General features: G+C 39.0%; 1 protein-coding gene across 2 annotated transcripts; it reads right to left on the reverse strand.

Moving 5' to 3' along the window:
• Positions 1–8246: 8246 nt before the first annotated feature.
• LOC141637648 (uncharacterized) lies at positions 8247–15817 on the reverse strand. Of its 2 annotated transcripts, none has more exons than XM_074447120.1 (5): positions 15013–15817; positions 13269–13386; positions 12212–12564; positions 10707–10805; positions 8247–10224 (listed from the first exon to the last, which is right to left on the reverse strand). In XM_074447120.1, the coding sequence occupies exons 1-5, from the start codon at positions 15684–15686 to the stop codon at positions 8628–8630; spliced, it is 2841 nt and encodes a 946-aa protein (XP_074303221.1). In that variant the 5' UTR covers positions 15687–15817; the 3' UTR covers positions 8247–8627. The 2 variants fall into 2 exon arrangements, with proteins under 2 accessions (XP_074303221.1, XP_074303222.1); XM_074447121.1 differs by having other exon boundaries at positions 13269–13433; positions 15013–15658.
• Between the last annotated feature and the right edge of the window lie 6272 nt (positions 15818–22089).

Here is a 22089-nt window from a genome sequence, read left to right on the forward strand (position 1 = left end):
CACTCGATCGAGTAACACTAATTCGTAAGAGCTACCCGCATGTTACGTCATATGCTAACATATTAAACTTTATAAATCACATATTATATCATAACAATCGCCACGTTGTAAAACATTCAACATGTTATCATTTCATCAACAGTTTCTATATATCATCACTTTTCTTTCACCTTCTCAACTTCCAACTTCGAACATCCAACAATCAACACATTCTATCACATTTGTAAACAAGTCAACCAAACACACATACGACTCGACAAACACTTCCCCCATGTGACCGGTTCAAAGTTGTAGGGCGACCCCTGCGACTTTAGGACGTCTCCCAAGCCTTTGCACTAGCTCCCACAACTTTTACCCCGGGTTCATTTTAATTGACTCCCTATGTTCATTAAGTTCATTGGTTACAGGTTTCAGGATCGTCGCTCTGATACCATTTATATGTCTTGGGATACTCTATCGAGTAGCCCTTACTCTGTCGAGTAAGGGTAAGTTGCGAAATAAAATAGTTTCTGACCTGTTGGGTACTCGATCGAGTAGCTGGGGTACTCGATCGAGTACCTTGGGTACTCGATCGAGTGTCCGGTTTTACGGGGAGTTTTCTCGGGTTTTGTTAATTATGCGATTAAGGTATTTAAACATAATCGTCATTGTTTTAAATCACTTTTACAAAACCTAAAACCCTGTTTAAGAGAGAAAGCAACCAGTTCATCTTCCTAATCGCATTCTTAGCAATTCCCGGAGTTCAGACGGTCAGTTCTTGTCGTTGTTCGTGTCGTTGAGTTCCTTGCGTCAAGGGTAAGCTTTTAATATAATTTTTATAATGTTTTGTTAAGTTTGGTTAAACCCTAATTTAGAGATTGGGGGTTTTGTGTGTAGTATGTGATGTGTAGTCTCTATGTGTTATATGATAGGAGGAGGGTTCGTTGAAGAGGCTTTTTGACTCAATTTGTTGATTGTCCGTCGTTGTGTTTTCCAAGTAGGATTTCCTACTCAGTATTAGTCCCATAATGGGATATTGGTGATGTGTTGTATTTGGTTGTTTGATATGATGATTGTATTGTGTTTGTGGTTGTGATTGATGTTGATGGTTCTCGAGATGCGTTCTCGGCTGAGTGGGGTCACTTGCGGGAGTGACTTCACGCCCTAGTTTCGCCCTTCGTGGAACCCGCCACGGAAGGGGATGTGCACATTAATGGACAGTGTTATCGCTCGGTATGATGAGCGGGGCTTAGGTGGGAACGGCTGCGGTCCCCCACTGGCAGGGCTGGTCCAGTGGACAGTCAGTATTGAGATGATGGGAGTTGGTTGGTGGTGTGTGTGTGTGTGTGTGATTCAGCTGTCTGTTTGCGTTATTATTGCTATCTATATTAATTGTGTGATTAGTCGACCCGGTGTTGTTTTGTAAACTGTGGTGATCCATTCGGGGATGGTGAGCGAGATATTGAGCGGTATTGAGATGAGTCTTGGGATATTTGGGATGCCACGACATGATGATAGGAGTCTTCCGCTGTAGCCTTTAGTTTATTTACTTTTCAGTTAGACAGTCGTTTGAGAATAATGTATCGCACTTTTAGTTGGTTTCATGGATTGTAACTATTCGTTAAACTATTTATAATAAACGTTGTTTCTTTGTTGTTGTTTGATTATCATTGCCTCGGGTAACCGAGATGGTAATGTCTTCATACCTGAGTGGTCCTGGTAAGGCACTTGGAGTATGGGGGTGTTATAAATGGTATCAGAGCGACCCTGCGACCGTGTGGTGAGCCCGTGGTCGGGAGTACCCGGGTCATACACCTAGCGGGGGAGGATTCTGGGCTTGGCTGCGATCAAGTTGGAGGCACAACGAGGACGTTGTGTTCTTTAAGTGGGGGGAGATTGTAACACCCCAGTTATTGAGAGTAAGGTTGTCCCACATCGGGGAATTGAGGAGGTTGTGATATGTTTATAAGGGATTCCACCCACCACTTAGTAACAAGGCCTTGTGCTTTTGGGCTTAAGTGAGGACAAGTAATGGGCCCAAAGGTACGTATCCCATCTTATTGGGTTGTGTTACGACCGTGGTGGGTCGGGTTGTTATAGAAACTGACTCGATTTGGACAGTGAATGGGACTGTTTAATTGTGATAAAAACGACTAGAAACTAAACAGAAACTCTGAGGACTGCAATCGAACAGTCGACAGAACTGTTTATAACCACGGTTCCAGAACTCTACAATCAAATAGAGTGAAGGATGTGATTGGGATATGACTTAATCCAAGCACAAAGCCACTAGACTAAGCCTAAGGATAATTTCAAGCACTAAGCAAAGAAAATACCCGACTCTAAGCACTAAGCAAAAGAGGATTTCCCAGCACTAAGCAAAGGAGATTAGTAGAAATCAATGTTTTTAACTTGTGTTTGTTCATTCATCAAATTCTGATTTTTATACTAAGGAATGCCTTGCTTTTATAGGCCAAGCAAAACAATCCTATCCATCCATCCAACCTAGTAATCTAACGGTCCAAAAGACCTTAGAAAACCGGTTTCAAAAGGTGGCCCTAGGCCTTACACAAGTTAAAATTCTTAAAGGAAAAACAAGAAAGTAAACTAATGAGGACAATGATAATTAGGACTCCTTGGAATCTTCAAAAGATCCGGCCATTTAAAGGATATAAGAGCTAGATCATGTAAGAGAGGCTTAAGAGGTTGTCTTGGACGAAAAGGGAAACTTGAAAGCGACCCTTGTCCTTGGTGTTGCAAACCGTGTAAAAGGGGCCACCCGGTTTGTCCTTAGCCTTGCTCTATGACAACCACCTTCCCAAGACACCAACCCTTGGACAAAAATGCTCTTGACTCTTCATAGAAGACTTCTAAGCCGAAAAAGCTCCATTATTCTTAAACGGATTTCTTACTTGGACCCTATTTCGGTCAAGGGACCAAAACCGGGTACAAACATGTCTAATGTGATTTGTTTTGCTTCAAACTCCTTCTCTTGAAAAGGATTTGTCCTCAAATCCTCGGCATTTTCATCACTAGGCTCTTCACACAAAGACTTAGATTACTAACATGGAATGTGGCATGGGTTCCCAAAAGATCGACCTTATACTTGTCACGCCCAACTTGACTAGTGACCTTGAACGGACCTCCTTCTCTTGGCATGAGCTTATCCCCTTTTGTAAGGATTCCTAACTTGCATAAACGAACCCAAACTTGATCCCCAACTCTGAATTTCGTCCCTTGCTTGGAGTTCTTGGACCTTTCCTTGTTGGCCATGAATTGAACATGACGAATGAGCCCTTGTTCAACCCGTCTTTTGACACCATTCCCTTGCTTACTTGAGTAAACACTCTCCTTGACTGTCTTGATCCTACCACCCATGTCATTGGCCTTGTGCTCATCTTCAATTAAACTTAGAATAGGATGTACGGAATAGTCACAATGCACACCATCTTGGACACTCACGGTTTGGACATTGTTAAGGATACCCTCTTGAACCCGTTTCTTGACCCTATTTCCTTGATTGCTCAAGTAGGCACTTGACTTGTCCTTGCTTTCATTCCTAATTGGACTAGTGGTGGGAGAGACGGGATGATGAACTTGCACCCTACCAATGGTACTTTCGGCTCCAATCTTGACAAAGAGCTCATCTTGGACTTGATCATTGGCACTACTCCACTTGGATTCTTCTTTTACATTTGAACATTCCCCTAGTTTGTCTTTGAACTTATGGACACCATAGTCGAACCAAGGATTTTTTGGGACCTCGACCTTCATTCTTGGATTAGCAATAGGAGGAACATTTTCATGGACCTCGACCCTTGTTCGAACCATTTTAGTGAACGACTCATCTTGCTCCTTGGACACATGCTCGACATTAGGTGGATCACCTTGAAAGAACTTGTTCGAATTTTGAACCATGCTAGGGACTGTTTCGTCTTGTTCCTTGGATACACCCTCGGCAAGGTAAACATGGATACCTTTCTCATTACTCTTTTCGGGGACCATTTCGGCCTCCTTGATTAGCATCACTTCTTTGTAAGGTTCAAGCATGAAGGATGATGGAAGAGGGGCTAGAGTGATCTTCCTTTTGTCAAACTCAAAAGAATAAGTATTATCCTTTTCATGATGCACCGCACTCTTATCAAACTCCCAAGGTGTACCAAGTAGGAGATGGCAAGCATCCATAGGTAGAACATCACAAAGAACCTTATCAACATAATTTTTGCCAATGGAGAAGGATACTAGGCATTGTTTGTCAACTTTCAATTCGGCTCCCTTGTCAAGCCACCTCAATTTGTAAGGACATGGATGGTTTTGGGTGGTTAAGGAAAGTTTCTCAACAAGGACACTAGAGGCCACATTAGTACAACTACCTCCATCAATGATTAGGTTGCAAACTTTACCTCCAATGGTACACCTAGACCTAAAAAGTTGTTGCCTTTGATCCATTTCCAATGGTTGAGCACTCAACACTCTCCAAGTAACTAGACTCATCCTGGAATCTGGCAATACTAACTCCTCATTCTTAGTCTCCTCGGTTTCCTCATCCTTATCACACACAAGAATTTCATCCTCTCCCCAATGGACCACTTCAAAGCTACTAAGGGCTCTTTGAGTTGGACATTCTTTGGCAAAGTGACCATAGCCTTGACATTTGAAACATTTTTTTAGGGGTAAGGTCTTTCTTTGTGAGGATTCAATGCCTTTTCCTTTGTCAAGTGTGGGGTTCACGGTTGGGGTGTGGGTTTCTTTGGGTTTGGTCTCGGCATAGGTAGTCTTGGTGGTTGTTTTGGTCAGCAATTTTGAGTTGGAAGGTTTACCCTTGCCCAATTTTTCCACCCTCAAAGCCAAGTTCACGGCTTCATTGAAAGACCACAATGGTTGCATTCAGACTCTATTAGCAATTCTATCATCCAACCCTTCAACAAATCTAGCAATTTTTTGTTCCGGTTTCTCATTGATTTCACATTGCAATGTGAGTTGTTCAAAATCCCTAATGTAAGACTCAAGTGGTTGTTGATCTTGTTTTAGTTGAGTAAGTCTAATGAACATGTCTTGAGTATACTCTTTGGGAATAAAATTGTCACTAAGCTTCTTTTTCAACTTTGACCAAGATTTTATGGGTTCTTTACCATCCCTCTTCCTTTGGTTTTTCATGTTTTCATACCAAAGAGATGCATAAACTTTGAATTTTAAAATAGCAACCTTGAAAGACTTAGCATCCGAGTATGATTTAAATTCAAAGACTCTTTCAATTGACCTAAACCAATCTAGTAAGTCATCGGGATTTAAACTACCATGGAAGTCCGGAATTTCTACCTTTAGGTCTTTAGGATGCTCTTCATGCTCGGCCTCCATGAAAGAACCCTCTTCATCCGAGTGCAAGTCCTCCTCTTCATGTTCGGCTTCGTGGTTTCTTGCTCCAAACCCTCGGCCACGTCCTCTATTACGGCGAGGTGGATGTCTTCCTCGGTCTCTTGGTGGTGTTGGAATGTTAGCCATGATAGCATTGAAGGAGTCTATCATTAGGTCGCATTTCTCGGAGAGTTGTGTTACTTGAGTCTCAATTCCAAGTAGCCTTTCTTCACTCATGGTTGTTTTTGTGTTTTTGAAAGTAGTTGAGGTTTTGTGGACTCACAAGAAGGATTACCAACCCAAGACTAACACAACAATGGGATTGTGTTAAACATTTGCTCTGATAACCAATTTGAAGTAAAACCCTCAAGACTCGGGTTTTGGTTGAAACTGACTCGATTTGGACAGTGAATGGGACTGTTTAATTGTGATAAAAACGACTAAAAACTAAACAGAAACTCTGAGGACTGCAATCGAACAGTCGACAGAACTGTTTATAACCACGGTTCCAGAACTCTACAATCAAATAGAGTGAAGGATGTGATTGGGATATGACTTAATCCAAGCACAAAGCCACTAGACTAAGCCTAAGGATAATTTCAAGCACTAAGCAAAGAAAATACCCGACTCTAAGCACTAAGCAAAAGAGGATTTCCCAGCACTAAGCAAAGGAGATTAGTAGAAATCAATGTTTCTAACTTGTGTTTGTTCATTCATCAAATTCTGATTTTTACACTAAGGAATGCCTTGCTTTTATAGGCCAAGCAAAACAATCCTATCCATCCATCCAACCTCGCAATCTAACGGTCCAAAAGACCTTAGAAAACCGGTTTCAAAAGGTGGCCCTAGGCCTTACACAAGTTAAAATTCTTAAAGGAAAAACAAGAAAGTAAACTAATGAGGACAATGATAATTAAGACTCCTTGGAATCTTCAAAAGATCCGGCCATTTAAAGGATATAAGAGCTAGAGCATGTAAGAGAGGCTTAAGAGGTTGTCTTGGACGAAAAGGGAAACTTGAAAGCGACCCTTGTCCTTGGTGTTGCAAACCGTGTAAAAGGGGCCACCCGGTTTGTCCTTAGCCTTGCTCTATGACAACCACCTTCCCAAGACACCAACCCTTGGACAAAAATGCTCTTGACTCTTCATAGAAGACTTCTAAGCCGAAAAAGCTCCATTATTCTTAGACGGATTTCTTACTTGGACCCTATTTCGGTCAAGGGACCAAAACCGGGTACAAACATGTCTAATGTGATTTGTTTTGCTTCAACCACTGATTCATATCATAATTTGCCGATATTATTCTCTTTCCCTGTCTTTTAGTCGCTTTAATTGATGTCCGGCGTCAATTGGTAGTAGGTTGTAGGCGCGTGTTGTTGAGTGCAACATTGGCTATAGGTGTAGGCGGGAGTAGAGATGGGTGGTCGGCTTCGGGGAAGGGTTGTCGATTTGGGATGAGAGCAGGGAGAAGTGGTCGGCGCGGGTACGGGGGTGTAGAGGGATGGTCATCGCGTGGATGGGGTGTGGAGGGGTGGTTGGCGACGCTGGGCGAACATGCCGGTGCAGGGAGTGTGGTGAGGGAGGGTGTCGGTGAAATTGAATTTTAGGGTTTTTCATTTCTCTTGTTTCTCTCTAATTTGAGGTGAGAAATGGGAGGAGCACACTCGAAATAAAGGAGGAAAAAGTGTGGGATTGAGTAAAATGATGGAGAAAAAGGAATATACATCGGATGTATTACCTCTAAATTTTTTATTTTTTTAGCATATATGTAATTTTTTTGAGCTTATTACCTAAAACCTTATTTGTTTTTGAGCATATGTGTATTTTTTTGAGCACAATAAAGTTTATAAGTTAAATTTTAATATTTTTTCCGTCAAAACTCAAATTTAACTAAACTTATATATAATGTTTTTGAGTTTTATTGTAATTTTTTAGAGCTGAATGTTTAAGTGAATAAATTCATAAATTTCATAGTGAAACTCAGAAACTTTAAAACAAAACTCAAAAATTTTTTTATAATGCTCAAAAACTATAGAAATGGAGGTAGTACATCAGATGTATAATCCTCTTACTGTAAAATGATGTGCGGGATTTAGCACGTCTCTTTAAAAAAAAAATTTACCCCATCACTCGTCGTGTAGAGGTGAAGTTATTATAATATTATAGGTTTTAATTTAGTGTGAACTATATTATTGATTTATTGTACTATTCTTCATAATCTTTTTCAAACCTTAAGGGGGCGTTTGTTTCGTGCACGGGTATGGGGTTGGAATCAGGAATCATACCCGGGTGGTATGGGTTTGGAACTTGATTCCTCATGCCTTGTGTTTGGTTCATTTTTGAGTGGTATGGGTTTGAACATCAATTAAGGTTAAAATGCGTAAATTAAAGTATTATAAATAATAATTTTCAATATTATAAAATCATGAAAATGATTACTTAACCAAATAAGTATATAAAAAATTGGATTTACAATATGTTATAATTTGTTTTTTCATATTTTTGATCAATTTAGTTTGATACCCGTTGGTATCAATCTCATACCCACCCTCCTCCTTGGGTATGAGAAACCCATACCTCATGGGTTTGAGGTATGGGTATGAAACTCTTGTATTTGCCAAACAAACACTTGGTATGGGTTTGGCTCATTCCAAACCCATACCTCATACCTTTTTTGGGTGAACCAAACACCCCCAATAGAGTTAATTAGATATTACTCCATTTTAAAATCTACTTTTTAAAAATTACTCACTTAGGTTACATTTTGACCTAAAATACCAAATACGAGTAATAAAATTGACCTTAATTTGGAGTTAACTCGAAATAAATTTATTAGACAATTAAAAAAAAAATTAATGCCTAGAATCTGCTCAAAATTTTGTCGTAGAATACAGTTCTTACAAATCAGGGTGAGTAAATTTCAAAGTGTCAATTTCCGTTCTTGTAAATGGGGTGCAGCATGACATTCAGTGAATAACAGAGAAAAAACTATTACAGTGCATACAACTCCTATCAAGGAAGCAGTAGACGTATCTTTCTGCTTCTCACTCCCAAACACTCATGAAGCTCTCGCAGAAAATTTGTAGCACCAACCAAAAATAATTAACTGGAAAAAAAAAAAAGGGAACAAAGTCGAACCATATTCATGGTCCATACCTAAAAATGACAGATTTTTCTATCAACCACAAGGCATTTTATCTGGTAACAGCATTTCGGGAGTCAGCGATTTTCCAATATTTCCATTTCCATTTCAAAATGGAGGCATACATGAAAACCGAAACCCTGAGTGATTCATCATCTCCGCTGCCTGGAGGGCCTCTCGTCATCCCGGTCTGACCAATTATCAGTTTGAACGAAACTCATGCGTCCTCTATCACCTCCTCGTTGTTCGGGCCTATTGGGTTTCTGATTACGGCCAGAGCCCCGTCCATGCCCGTTATCAAACGATCCCCTCTGGCTACGAGCAGAGCCACGTGAAGGTCCACCAAAGTCATTTGAGTCTACAGATCGCACTCCTTGTCGACCCCTAAATCCGCCTCGTCCTCTGTTTCTATTGTTTGGCTCACCACCTCGTCCAAATCCATCGTCATCGGAATCCCGATTATTTCCCCTACGTGAAGGTCCACCAAAGTCATTTGAGTCTACAGATCGCATTCCTTGTCGACCCCTAAATCCGCCTCGTCCTCTGTTTGTATTGTTTGGCTCACCACCTCGTCCAAATCCATCGTCATCGGAATCCCGATTATTTCCCCTACGTGAAGGTCCACCAAAGTCATTTGTGTTTACAAATCTCACTTCTTGTCGACCCCTAAATCCGCCTTGTCCTCTGTTTCTATTGCTTGGCTCACCACCTCGTCTAAATCCACCGTCATCGGAATCCCGGTTATTTCCCCTATTTTCCCTAGACATGTAACCATCATGTTGACCATCCCCTGCCCTAAAACCCCTCTTGTCAGAATCTCGGAAATTCCCCCTACCTTGTTTATGTGCATAACTATTGTCACGATGGTTCAGCCTATCTTCTCCCTCCCCTCCCCCAAATCGTCCCTTACTGAAATCCCGAGTATTTCCTCTACCTTGTTTATGGGCGAAACCCTTATCAAGATGATTATCATTACCAAAGACAAGCCCATCATCATCATCATTATTATCAGAGTCAAAACTCTTTTGTTTGAATCGAGCACTTGAAGTTCTATTCCTAAGACCAGAATCGGCAACATGACTAGATTTCCACTTGGGGTGAACTGGAAGATCCTCATCTGAACTGTAATCCAGATCATTATCATCTTCTGTATTATCAGATAAAGCTCCTTTGTGACGCGAAGGCTTTGATGTCTTGGGATACGAAGCTGACCCTTTCCTGTTAAATCTGACTAAACCATCATCACTTTCAGAACCCGAATAGTCTTCATTTTCAACATCAGAAAAGTTGACTGCAGAAGTTTGCTGTCCCTCATTTTTGTTTTGATTATCTAGCTCATAGTTGTCAATGTCATCATCTTCATCATCAAAATCATTAAAGCCCATATTGGGTGTCCTTTCTGCAGATCTAGACTGTTCTTTCTCCTGAAACCTTGATGTTCTGCTAACCCTACTGTCACCACGGGGTTTACCAAAGTTTTCATCCGGGGGACTATCCAAATTACGGTCTTCGTTCATTGCATGAGGATCTGCATATTCAAAAGCGGCAACATCTGCTCCATCTGACTCATCATCATCAAAGTCAAAGTTCCAGGCGTTGGAAACTTGATCCCTGTCAGGAACCCTCTCCAATCTTGCAGGTTGTCTGTTTTGCATTCCTTGTGCCTCATTATCAACATATCCATCTGGCGGTCGCTTATGCTCACAATTGAAGCAAGTCATATTTCTTCGGTAGTTTAGAAAGTCACACCTACCACCAGATAGATTAAAAATCAATCAACATCGTCAGACAAGTAAACAAATACACCTAAAAACCAAGCAACAGAGAAAGTGTCATATATCATGTAAGGGTTGACAGAAAACAAAATCTAGGTAACCTAAAGTCCAAATCTGGTTTTGGAACAACTCTGTTCGCTTTTTACAGAATAACAAAAGGAATCTATATTTTGAAACGGCAGAGGATGGCTTTTGCACCTGAGGCCAATTTGGTATTTCGATCCACGATATGAAACCAACTGCAATTTCAATGACTTACGTACTAAAAGCTCAAAAATTTTCTCCAAGTTTGACAGTACAGAACTACAGACTTAACACAATGATGTACCCCAGAACAAATTGGGAATTAGATATAGATCTACATAGCTGCCAATTAAGTACACTCTGCAATAAATAATACAGTTACCGCACATAATACCATCTGCAATGTCAAAAACAAATGAAGCGGGAACTCACTGTGGGCATTCCCATTCTCCTGGAAGTAGCTGTCTCTTGGGACGCTTCGCATCACATTGCAGGCAAACAGAGTTCTTTGCAAAGTTCATGAAGTTGCATCTGCAGACAGCAAACATGATAAGTTGAATAGAACTTCAACTTACATAACCAAAATATACTAACAAGAGCAACCATCAATCATATTTAATTCAGATTTACACTAACTCTTATATGTGTCAAATAATCTAAACAATCTTCACTTCGATCAGACATCTCCCAAATAGCGTAATGTTTTTTGCCAAATTGGGTAATAAATTTAGGAAAATCTTTGTATGTGCAAAACACGGAAATCATTTAATACGTGAATAACAGCAAAAGCCTAAATATTGTGATTGATGGGGCATATTCTGCACCCGCTGACCAAGTCAACATACTGAGCAAGGTCAAGGATATCTACAGCAAGTCAACGACTTAGACAGCCTAACCGACGCAGCCTGTCGGCCTGTCTCTTGTGCCTCGGCTGGGACAACTAGCCAGCCGGGGCACATATCCGCGAACTCATTTCCAAGACCCCTCGGCGGCGAGTCAACAGGGCCCGCCGGCCTGCCATGGGTCCCTCGGCCTAGGGCAGATCAGTCTTTCCACCTGCTAGCCACTTGGCCACTTGGCCACTACGTGACAAAAGGTGAAAGTCTATAAATACTCCTCAACCCTCATTGAGGAAAGGATCCACAATTTAACCTAAAATTCACTATTCATCTGGTAATATCTTCCTTATCTCTCTACAATACGTACTTCGCCAAGTAACAACAACTTATCTCTTTAAGTTTACTGACTTGAGCGTCGGAGTGAGTTCGCTCGGTCCAAAGCCGAGCCCTCAGTTTGTTCATTGTTTCAGGAGACCGCAAGGAGGATTCAACCAAAGACGTCATTCTACAAGCACGGGTGGTAACAAATAACTGCTCTGGAATTACACCCGGAACAGTGATAATCTAAGAGTAAGATACGAGACAAGGCCATGTGAACTTGTGAAGGAGAGGACGTGATGGAAAAGCCATTCTTATACGTGCAAATCTAACATGATTAAGTGTGTGTTTGGCCCAGTTTTTAGGAGTGTTTTTCTACTGAATAAGCACAAGCCAGACCAAACAATCATTTTTAAGAAAGTTCAAACTTAAGGAAACTTTTTTTTAAGCCCATAAGTCAACTTTGGGAGTTAGAAATAAAGCACAAATTTTTAAGCAAAAGCCAATTTGGCCAGACCCCTACAATTTTATCAAGAAATTGCTTATTAAAAAACTCATTTTCAGAAAAAGAAACAATTTTCTTAAAGGAGGCCAAACATGCTCTAAAGTGACCTTCCCATATAGGAACCATACTGGTTTATAACCCCACTAATTCTAGAGGAATCAACAACATGCAATTTAGTTGAACAATTGGTTAAGTTACTCCATAAAATCAACTTTTATCATTTGAATGCAAGCAAAGGCAGGCAAAACATAAATTGTTAAAAGAAACTGACATACTTTTGACATAACCAGTCGCCCTTTTTCATCTCTATGTCATCACGCCCAACTCGTCTCTTGGGTGGTGGTGGTGGCTGCTTTACTTTTGGCGGACGCTTTTTGATCAAAGGAGGTGGAAGATTTGGATCTATCGGTACTGCACTTAACCTAACTACCTCACGAAGTAACTTACGAACAACAGCTTTTACAGATTTTTGCTTCAGCAACGACTTGTTTTCAACTGATCCATTTATGGGATCGAAGCCATAAGTCAACAAAACACGCATCAAATCAATTGTCCTTGCCTCATCCTCCTTATTTGTCACCAAATAAGCTCTTTCACAGGTGTTTCTTAAACTGCAGGAACTACATACCTGGAAGCATGCAAGCAAGCAATGTCATAACTCATAACACATTCAAATTCGTTCCTGGAAAACCTTCCACTATCATGACTCGCTAAGAAGGCTAGTTTGGATAGCAAAATAGTAGGGAAAGGGGATAGGGGGAAAGGAAAGGGAGAGAAGAGAAGGGAGAGGGAATGGAGGATGGATGTTTGGCTACAATTTCCCTCCAAATCTTTCCTATGACGGAGAGATTTTATTTGCCTGGAGGAGGGAAAATTAATCCCTCTGTTTCCCTCCCCCTTATTTTCTAACCAAACAAGGGATTTTATTTCTCTTCCTCTCCCTCCCCTTCCTTTCCCTCCAAATTCCCCATAAAATTTACTTTGTTACCAGGGAGAAAAATAGAAAGCGCACCCAGCAATATCAGTATCGGTCATGGTCACGGCATCAGTTGTTGTGGACTAATCTCACTAAATTAGGCAAATAATATCTCAAATGTGGCCGCAGTGACCTGAAAGCCTTTATAACTCGGTCGCCTATCGGTGTTATTCTGGATATTTAATCATATGCATAGGAGAGAGCATACTACAACACCTGACCATAAAGTTTCAAACCTAAATGCCATATATCTAGGTAAAAGGTTAAGATGAAATTCAAGTTAATGTAAAAGAGGCCTCCTTTGGTGAAGTACGGAGCGCTATTATTTAAATAATAAGCAAATGAGCCAAACTTACATCTCCTTCATCGAGATGAGCATGCTTCCTCAACAGTTTTGAAGAAAAAACCACCTTTTTATCTGCGCTAGGACATCCATACCCCACAAGTATTTGAATATCTTGTCTCGACAATGACCTGAAATCAACTCGTTTCAGCCAAACAACATGCATCCAAGAAAACATCTGCAATGTTTGCAATATATAGCAGACCATTAACTTTAAAAGAATTTGTTCAATTATCCCTCACCCTCTCCCAACAACAATATCACCCTAGTGCCATAAAGGCCCCGGTATATGACGAGACAATGGGCCTTCGAAGAAATCAGGGAGGTCGTTTCCAGAACACAGGCAAAAAGGGTGAGCATCTACTAGCTCAGGAAAAAGGGGTGAAAGGGGTGTGTAGAGTTTCTAAAATCATTTTAATGATTTAATCTAAGTCTATTATATCCATAAGACAAAACGGTTTTTAAGCTCCATCACCTACACCAATGTTATGCAAAGTACATAGAAATTTTTTAATCTTTTTGTCCTTTATTAGTCTATCAAAATATAAGTCTGTTATCTAAGACCTCCGTACAATTATATACAATTACACATTGGAACTCATACAAATCCCATAAAATGAGAAATTCTTGCTCACCTTCAGTTTTAAAGTATCCAAAAACTACATTTTCCTTATTAGTATCCGACATTATTGAACTTTTGGCACCCTTGGCCAAGTTCACAAACAAAAATCAATATCAATAGTCAATAATTCAGAAATGTCTGAATGCTACTACATAACATCCTTAGGATTAACTTAGTCTCTTCAATTCTTCATGCCTCAAAAAATATAGAATGCACAGACAACTGATTATATCTCAAGAGAATATCTCACGTTTGCCTAATTTACAAATTCAAACTCAATCCAACAATCCGAACAAAAGCTTAATGGTGTAACTAAATTTTTGCTACCATAATAATCCAATTGAACACATATGAACCTCATCCTTCCAGTACTTTGAACTGTCTATAACATTAGTGCATGACCCTATGTACGTTAAGGGTTCGTTTGGATTGAGGGAATTCGAGGGAAGGGGAGAGGAGGGAAATGGAGGGATTCAATTTCCTTTGTTTGGATACAAAATATGTTATCCAAACAACCACAATTCATTTTCCTCCCTCCCATCTCCCTCTCATCATTTATGTTATCCAAACAACCACAATTCATTTTCCATTCCCTCACCTTCCCTCCTAAATTGGTATCCAAACAGACCCTAAGGGTGTGTTTGGATTGGGGGATTTGGAGGGAAAATCACCTCCTCCATTCTCCCTCCCCTCCCTTTCCCTTCCTTTCCCTTCCCTCCTTTTTGCTATCCAAACACACCCTAAAAGTACCCAATAAACTCACAAAGATTGGTACCAATAAGAATACAATGGAACTTAATTGCAGTTTCACACTTTCACTTGAGCAAATCTCTTTTCCCTACTAATTATTTGACATTTCCAACATAACTCAATGAATACAAGTAGTCAACACTCAACAGACCCTCTCAATGGAATCTAGCAAAGGCCGAAATCTAAAAGGTCCCAATGTCTGCAATCGCGTCTCTACTACCTCATAACTACTATCGAATTTCTTTAATACAACACATGCTAACAAAACTCAACTCGTATCAAATAATTTCCGTTCTCCAAAATTCATAGAAATTGTCAAGTCAAGTACTAAAATGTTGCCAACAGTTGCATACCAACATACACAAATTAAAACGAAGAGACTAACCGGAAAATATCGAAACGATCCTTGCCAAAATTAATCATAGCCAAATGAAGAGTCTTCCAATCCCTGGTAAAATCAACCCCCTCCTCAAATTTCTTCAAATCATCAACATTATCATCAATCCCCCCCAAACCTTGAACCATCTTATCCTCATCAAACCTCCGATGATCGAAATAATTCTGCTTCACCAATCTCTCCATCAACGCTACCCATTCCGGCCAAGGATGAACAACCTCAATCTCCCTCTTCTCCCCTTCCACCACCACATCACCACCACCACCATCAAACCCTAACCCTGATTTCTCGGCACTTTCACCACCGGCGTCGGCGTGATCATCGGGATTCGTCGGCGGCGGAGGTTGGTGGAGTTTCTTAGACTGGCGCCAAGCGCGGATGCGGTGAAGGGCGTCATCTTTATCAGCGCGGTCTTTTTCAATTTCGTCAATTTTGTCGAAGACGAAGCTGAGGCGAGCGGAAAGTGAGGTACTATTAGGAGTGTCCGGCGGCGGAGATGCGGAGGAGGAGAATAGAGAGACGCGGCGGAGGAAGTGGAGGTGGTGGCGATTGTGGCGGAGAGAGTTGGTGGAGATGTGGCGGAGGAGGAGTTGAGTCAACGAGGAAGGCGCCATTAACAGGCGAGGAGGGGCGTATGAGCAACTGAGTGAGTGACTGACCATCCAAGTCTTAAACCCTCCATAAACCCGAACATGTTGGATTAAAAAATAAATTTCAGAAGTATTCTTTTAGGTTAAACTAGTTTGAAGCACGCGGTACTCCTTTTGTTGTCTTTTTCTTTTGCAGAAATGTATATCTAAATACAATTTTCTTGCGTCCGCATGTTTTATTATACAATCCGTCTTGCTTGTGACGGAGATACCCGTCGCAAGCTTGCGACCTTGCGACGGGTTGGATAGTGCCGTTTAACTGCTAAATAGGTAGACAACTCATACTGTGCGCAATAGTAAATGCTGACTATTACTGTTCCTGAGGGGATTGTTGGCATTAAACAAATATTAAAGGCCCCCATTCCCAATCAATCATCAATCAATCAATCAATATCTATCTATCTCTATCTATCTATATTAATAAAGGAAGCTTTTTTCGAACGATTGTAGAGAGTCCAATATTTATTAACTACCTAGAATAAATAAATTAGTTTACAAAAATCGGATAATGTGAGATTTGTTATTAATAGATGTTGTTGAGTTGTGCACATATTAGAATTGTTATTTTTAATATTAATATGTAGTAGAGTTGTGCACATATTAGAATTTTATATCGTATAGAAGATAACAGCATTGAGGCAACATAATTATTGTGTATGTATATATATGCTTTACTGTCTCCAAACTCGGCACATCATGCATTAATATGCCCTAACATTCTGCTGTTCATTTTTTTTACTTCTTTTTGTTATATTTTCCAGCTTTCTAATTTCCTATCAATTTTATTTTGCGGGTACGTTACGCAATGGACAAACATGGTTCCAATTGAACAACATACATGGAGGACATTGTAATAAACGGTTGAGCTCAGTAAATCAATACGACATGTTGATTATTGTTTGTAAATGACATCTTATTCATTGTTTCTTATGGTATGGAGTGCCTTTCATTGTTATTCAAAACATTAGTTTCCACTTTCCCTGTTAATTGATTTTACCATTGTTTTAGCCAACATATAATACTTTCAAGTCCAATTTTGTTAGTTTGAGACTATTAAATTTGTTTGTTGTTGTTCTTGATTCAAACTCTTAATCTTTAGGGCTCGCGTTTATTCTGTTTTCCTTTATACGTACAACCTACGTCATGTAGTCTGATGAAGGTGAAAATTAAATGTTCCAAAAATTAGTATCTTTTAATAATTCTATAAGATATTATTATCCTATTTCATATTCATATTTATGATATGAATAAGTTGGGTTGCGGAAATATTGGGTTTTTACCAAAAGGAGCGTCCATTAGACCATTATTATATGCATATATTACTATATAAAGTTCAAGCTCATTAGAACAAACAAATAAAAACTCAGTAGTATTATAATACGGGGTACTAACTTTTATTAATCGCATAGTATTCCATAGATAGCGTTGCATAGCCTATGTATAGAGATACAATTGTTCACGGTTACTTTGTCGGAATTACGATGTATAAAAGCTATGAAATTCAAAGTTATTTGTAAAGTAGTTTCGTGGAATCATATATCACAGAATCAATAATTAATAATAATAATAATAATAATAATAATAATAATAATAATAATAATAATAATAATGGTTGCTTCTTAAAAAGTTATTCCTCAACTTTGTGAGGGATTTACATTGTGAAGAATAGTAGTACGAGTTTCGTGGACTCCTATTATATAAACTTTAGCATGTAATAGTATTACTTCCACTATATATATCTCTTATTATACCGAATAATAATTTTCATCTATTACCGAAACTCTAGCGGGCCGAGATGTCAAATCAAATATATAACAGCAACTCTCCTATAGGACCGTCCTATACCATAGGACGGACCCAAATAGAGAGAAGTCCAATATAAACATGGAAACAAAGAAAGAATCCAAAATACCATTTTTACATGTATGTAAACGTCCGAAAACGTGGGGCACAAACATTAACTGAAAATTTAATTCCAGTCTTTAGTGACGGTTACTTCTGCTAGTGCTCCACAACTTTGATTTTTGCCTGTCATACGACTAATGCTTTCGTCATTGCTTAATTAATGTGGAGTACAATGTTTATGCTTTTACCTTATAAACACAGGTTTTTAAGCTATAAACATGCAACTTGATTTCATTTCTAAAATCAAAATTCTTAAAATAAAGATTTGGGTTTTCAATTTAAAATATTAAAGAGTTCTCAAGTCAAAAAATTATTTAGTTAAATCCTTGAACTTTTAACTATATATACGAGTTACGGAGTAATTCTTACATTCTTATACTCCAACTTACAAATTTAAAGCACAAAGTTTTCATGGTTTAAATCTCGAGTTTTCAATTTGAGCACTATTGAAATCAAAATCTTGAACTCTTGTAGTAGTATAGTACTATTAATTTTTCAAGATGTAGCCTCTCATTCTCATGTTAAAAGTTGAGGTTTTAACCATAAACAATGATGTTTTTAAGTTGTTTAAGTTAAAAGTTACAGTACAATTTTAAGTTAAATATTGAGAGTTTTTAGCGTTAAATTTGGAATTTTCAAAGTTAAACACTTAAGTATTTTGTGCTTATTTTGATTAAAAAAGAGTTTCTAGATTTAATTAGTCTTGAACTTCCGAATGAGACAATTTCAAGTTAAAACATAAAGTTTTCAATTTACAATCGAGTATCCCCAAGTTATAATCGGAAGTTCTTAATTTAAACTTTTACACTATTCATTGGAAAGGAGTGAGTAGTTTATAAGCCAATATGGGAGTCGAACCCATACATTGTGCAATGCACATGTTCTTCCATTTGAACTAATTAGCTTTAGAAAAATATATGCATAAACTCCTAATTTCATCCGCCATTGAATTTATACATTGAAGGCATGAATTCAAAACTCAGTCACTGTAATTGAAATAATACCATAATTTGACACAAATCCACAAGGAACACAAAATTTAGCTAAATGAATATCAAATCCATTGCAATAATTCAAAGACAAACAAATTCAAGTAAAAATTGGGCAAAAAAAAAAAACACCACTAAAAGGGTATACATAATGAGAAGATTCATCAATCCAATATCTAATACCAATTACTAGGACCTTATTTTTGAAATAAGAGTTTTAGATTTTCAATTTAAAACATTAGGTGGCCTACTTTAAATTAATGGTTAGATTTTCAGTTTAAATACATAACAATTTTGATCTAAAATCCTCTGTACCAAACATAAAATTATGTGTTTTCATTTTAAAAACAAAAAGATTTCAACTTGATACTATTTAAGTGTACATTATAAGTTTTAAACAAAAAATACTTGCATAAATCCTCAAACTCTAACCTAAAAATCAAATAGAAAAAACACAAATAAGTATAGAGACTTACTAATTTACAAAATACGAGAATCATAATTAAAACCACCTTTTTGTCATCTTCACGACGGAATCAAAATTTTTGATGATCATTGTAGAAAAACAATTACGATATATGAGACGATATTAACAAGGTATATATAGTTACTCACCTTGCTAAATCGGGAAAGTAGAATATCTATCTCGAACTTGCGGAACCCTCCAAGTAATTGCTCCAGGACGACTTTATTATTAAACTAGAATCACGAATCCGTCGATCTAGATATTGATCACTAGGACCAATACCTATAGCTTCACAACTCAAGAACCTCCTCTCTCTTGTTTAGAGAAAGATATATTTTTGTTGCGTGATTTTTGGATTTTGGATGATCCAAATGCCTCCCAAAAGCCTTCTATTTATAGGCCTAGGAGAACACGGTTTTTCTCTAACAAAACCGTGTGCTCCAATGGTTTCTCTAATAAAATCATGGGAGGGAGACCATGGTTTCTTATAAACCATGGGTCTCAAATGGTTTTTCTACAAAACCATGTCCATTTGTCCCAAACAATGGGCCACTCACAGTTTATCCAAACGAACTGTAGAAAAACTACGGAATAAAATATTTCCGACTCATGGGTGGATCATTCGACTATTCTCTAACAGCTCCCACTCACACATGAGGAGCAACAATATCACAAGAGAAGTTCATACAGGTTAATGAGTCGTGCGACCAACGCTTACACCTGCATTTGGGAGCTCTAAACTAGAAACCCGATAAGGGCCAGAATGGAGACATCAACCTCTTTAAAACAACGTACATATTATATGGTGTAAATAGCCCCCTAGAACAATTTTTCTACTTTGCACAGAATAAACATGTTTTAATCCCTCTAAGAAACCATGTCATCCTCCCACTGTTCACAACATATCTACAGTTTTGTCCACTTGACATAACTGTCCGGCCGGAAGATATAAGTGAATTGTGCAAAGAAATTATTCTTCCCTCATCACATATGCCACTTTGAAAGAAGTTAATTGCTTACCCAGTATCACCCCTTTAGATCGAATCATTCATGATCATAGGTGGTGCACTAGAGTAGCTAACATCAACACCTTTCTTCATGTCATATTGAGAGGTCCATAAGGGTGCCAATGGATCAAGTTAATGATCTAGGACTCACACAGTGAGGAAGCAGGGATCCATTCACTCACCTCCTTATGGTCGACAAAGCACATGTGGTATGAAACACATGCTACGGTGGAGATATTTAAAAAACTATGTCCATCTCTATAAACACCGTACGAGTCTCAATTTATTCGCAAACTGTGCGCATAACTCGAGTATTAACATGCTCACTCTCAATAGCGCCATGTAAATACTCATACTCGGCTTTCATAGGCTTCATGGATATTGGGCACTATCCACGTCGACGTAAAAGTAACAAATAAGTCTCATCTTGTCTCTCACCAAGGCGACCTCTATTATGAATTTTCTATAGTATGCTCGCTCTCTCAGCGCCATATATAGATAGGTCTCATCTCTACTCGCTCTCACAGCGCTAGAGGCGATTGCTTGTGTGAGTAAGCCAATCTAAGGCCTATTTCTGGACAACAAACATTATGATTCGTACTCAGTAAACATTATTGAGAAACCAACCAGAATAAAAAATTATTCATTCAAGAAATCACAAGTTTCTCAATACAACGATACGCATTACATTCTACGTAGTCCAAGAGATTTTACATGCTTGACAAAAGAATCCTTAGCGATCGGCTTAGTAAGCGGATCAGCTACCATTTGACCAGTAGAGATATGGTTCAAGACCACCTTTTTGCGTATTGTCATGTCTCTAACGTAATGGTACCTAATCTGAATGTGTTTGGTTTTACCATGATATTTAGGGTCCTTTGTATACATTAGTGCAGCCATGTTATCACAATAGATCAACACGGGCTCTTTTGCACTAGGGACAACACCTAAATGACGTACAAAGCGTCTTAACCAAACTGCTTCTTGTACTGCTGCGGAACATGCCACGTATTCAGCCTCCATTGTTGATAGGGCAATACAAGATTGCTTCTTACTACTCCAAGATATGGCGCCATTATTCAGTAAGAAAGCATATCCTGATGTGGACTTACGTTCATTGAGATCACCAGCTCAGTCAGCATCGCTGTATCCAATAAGGCTTAGATCCTTTCCTTGATAACATAACATATAGTCTGATGTTCCTTTAAGGTACCTAATTATCCTCTTGACTGCTTTCCAATGAGCCAGTCCAGGATTCGCTTGATAGCGACTCACAAGTCCAACGGCGTAGCATATATCAGGTCTTGTACACATCATTGCATACATTAGACTACCAACTGCATTGGAGTAGGGAACTCGAGACATTTTCTCTTTCTCCACTAGAGTCTGAGGGCCCATATCAAGATTCAACTTAAGGCTCTTATCAACAGGAGTGTCAATTGCCTTACAGTCATGCATTCGGTATTTTTCTAGCACTTTGTTAATATAGGTCTCTTGAGAGAGTCCAATGAGTCTCTTAGACCTATCTCTAACAATTTTAACACCGAGTACATAATCCGCCTCACCCAAATCTTTCATCTCAAAGTTAGTTGCGAGCCAACCTTTAGTTGCCTCAAGCATCTCTTTATCATTTCCAGCCAACAAGATATCATCAACATATAATGTTAGAATTACGAAACTTTTGTGTGATCCCTTGATGTACACGCAATGATCCTCCTCTAGCATGGTGAAACCATCTTTTTGAACAGCTTCGTGGAACCGAATGTTCCATTGCCTAGATGCTTGCTTTAAGCCATATATGGACCTTTTGAGCTTGCAAACTTTGCGCTCTTGGCCCTCGACTATAAAGCCACTAGGTTGTTCCATATAGATGTCTTCATCTATTTTCCCATGTAAAAAGGCAGTTTTCACATCCATTTGATGGAGCTCTAGATCCATGTGTGCTACTATGGCTAGAATGAGGCGGATTGATTCAAACCTTACTACAGGAGAAAAAGTTTCATCATAGTCAATCCCCTCCTTTTGGGTGAATCCCTTTGCCACTAGGC

Source organism: Silene latifolia, unplaced genomic scaffold (genome assembly GCF_048544455.1).
Source record: "Silene latifolia isolate original U9 population unplaced genomic scaffold, ASM4854445v1 scaffold_124, whole genome shotgun sequence".
Lineage (NCBI taxonomy): Eukaryota > Viridiplantae > Streptophyta > Magnoliopsida > Caryophyllales > Caryophyllaceae > Silene > Silene latifolia.

Bases quoted from the DNA above. Each gene is read 5' to 3' on its own strand.
- LOC141637648 (XM_074447120.1), bottom strand. From the start codon at position 15,686: ATGGTCAGTCACTCACTCAGTTGCTCATACGCCCCTCCTCGCCTGTTA. The intron at 13,387-15,012 runs GTTAGTCTCTTC...AGTTGATTTCAG, and splicing joins GATCGTTTCGATATTTTCCG to GTCATTGTCGAGACAAGATA. The intron at 10,806-12,211 runs GTATGTCAGTTT...TGCTGTCTGCAG, and splicing joins GGCGACTGGTTATGTCAAAA to ATGCAACTTCATGAACTTTG.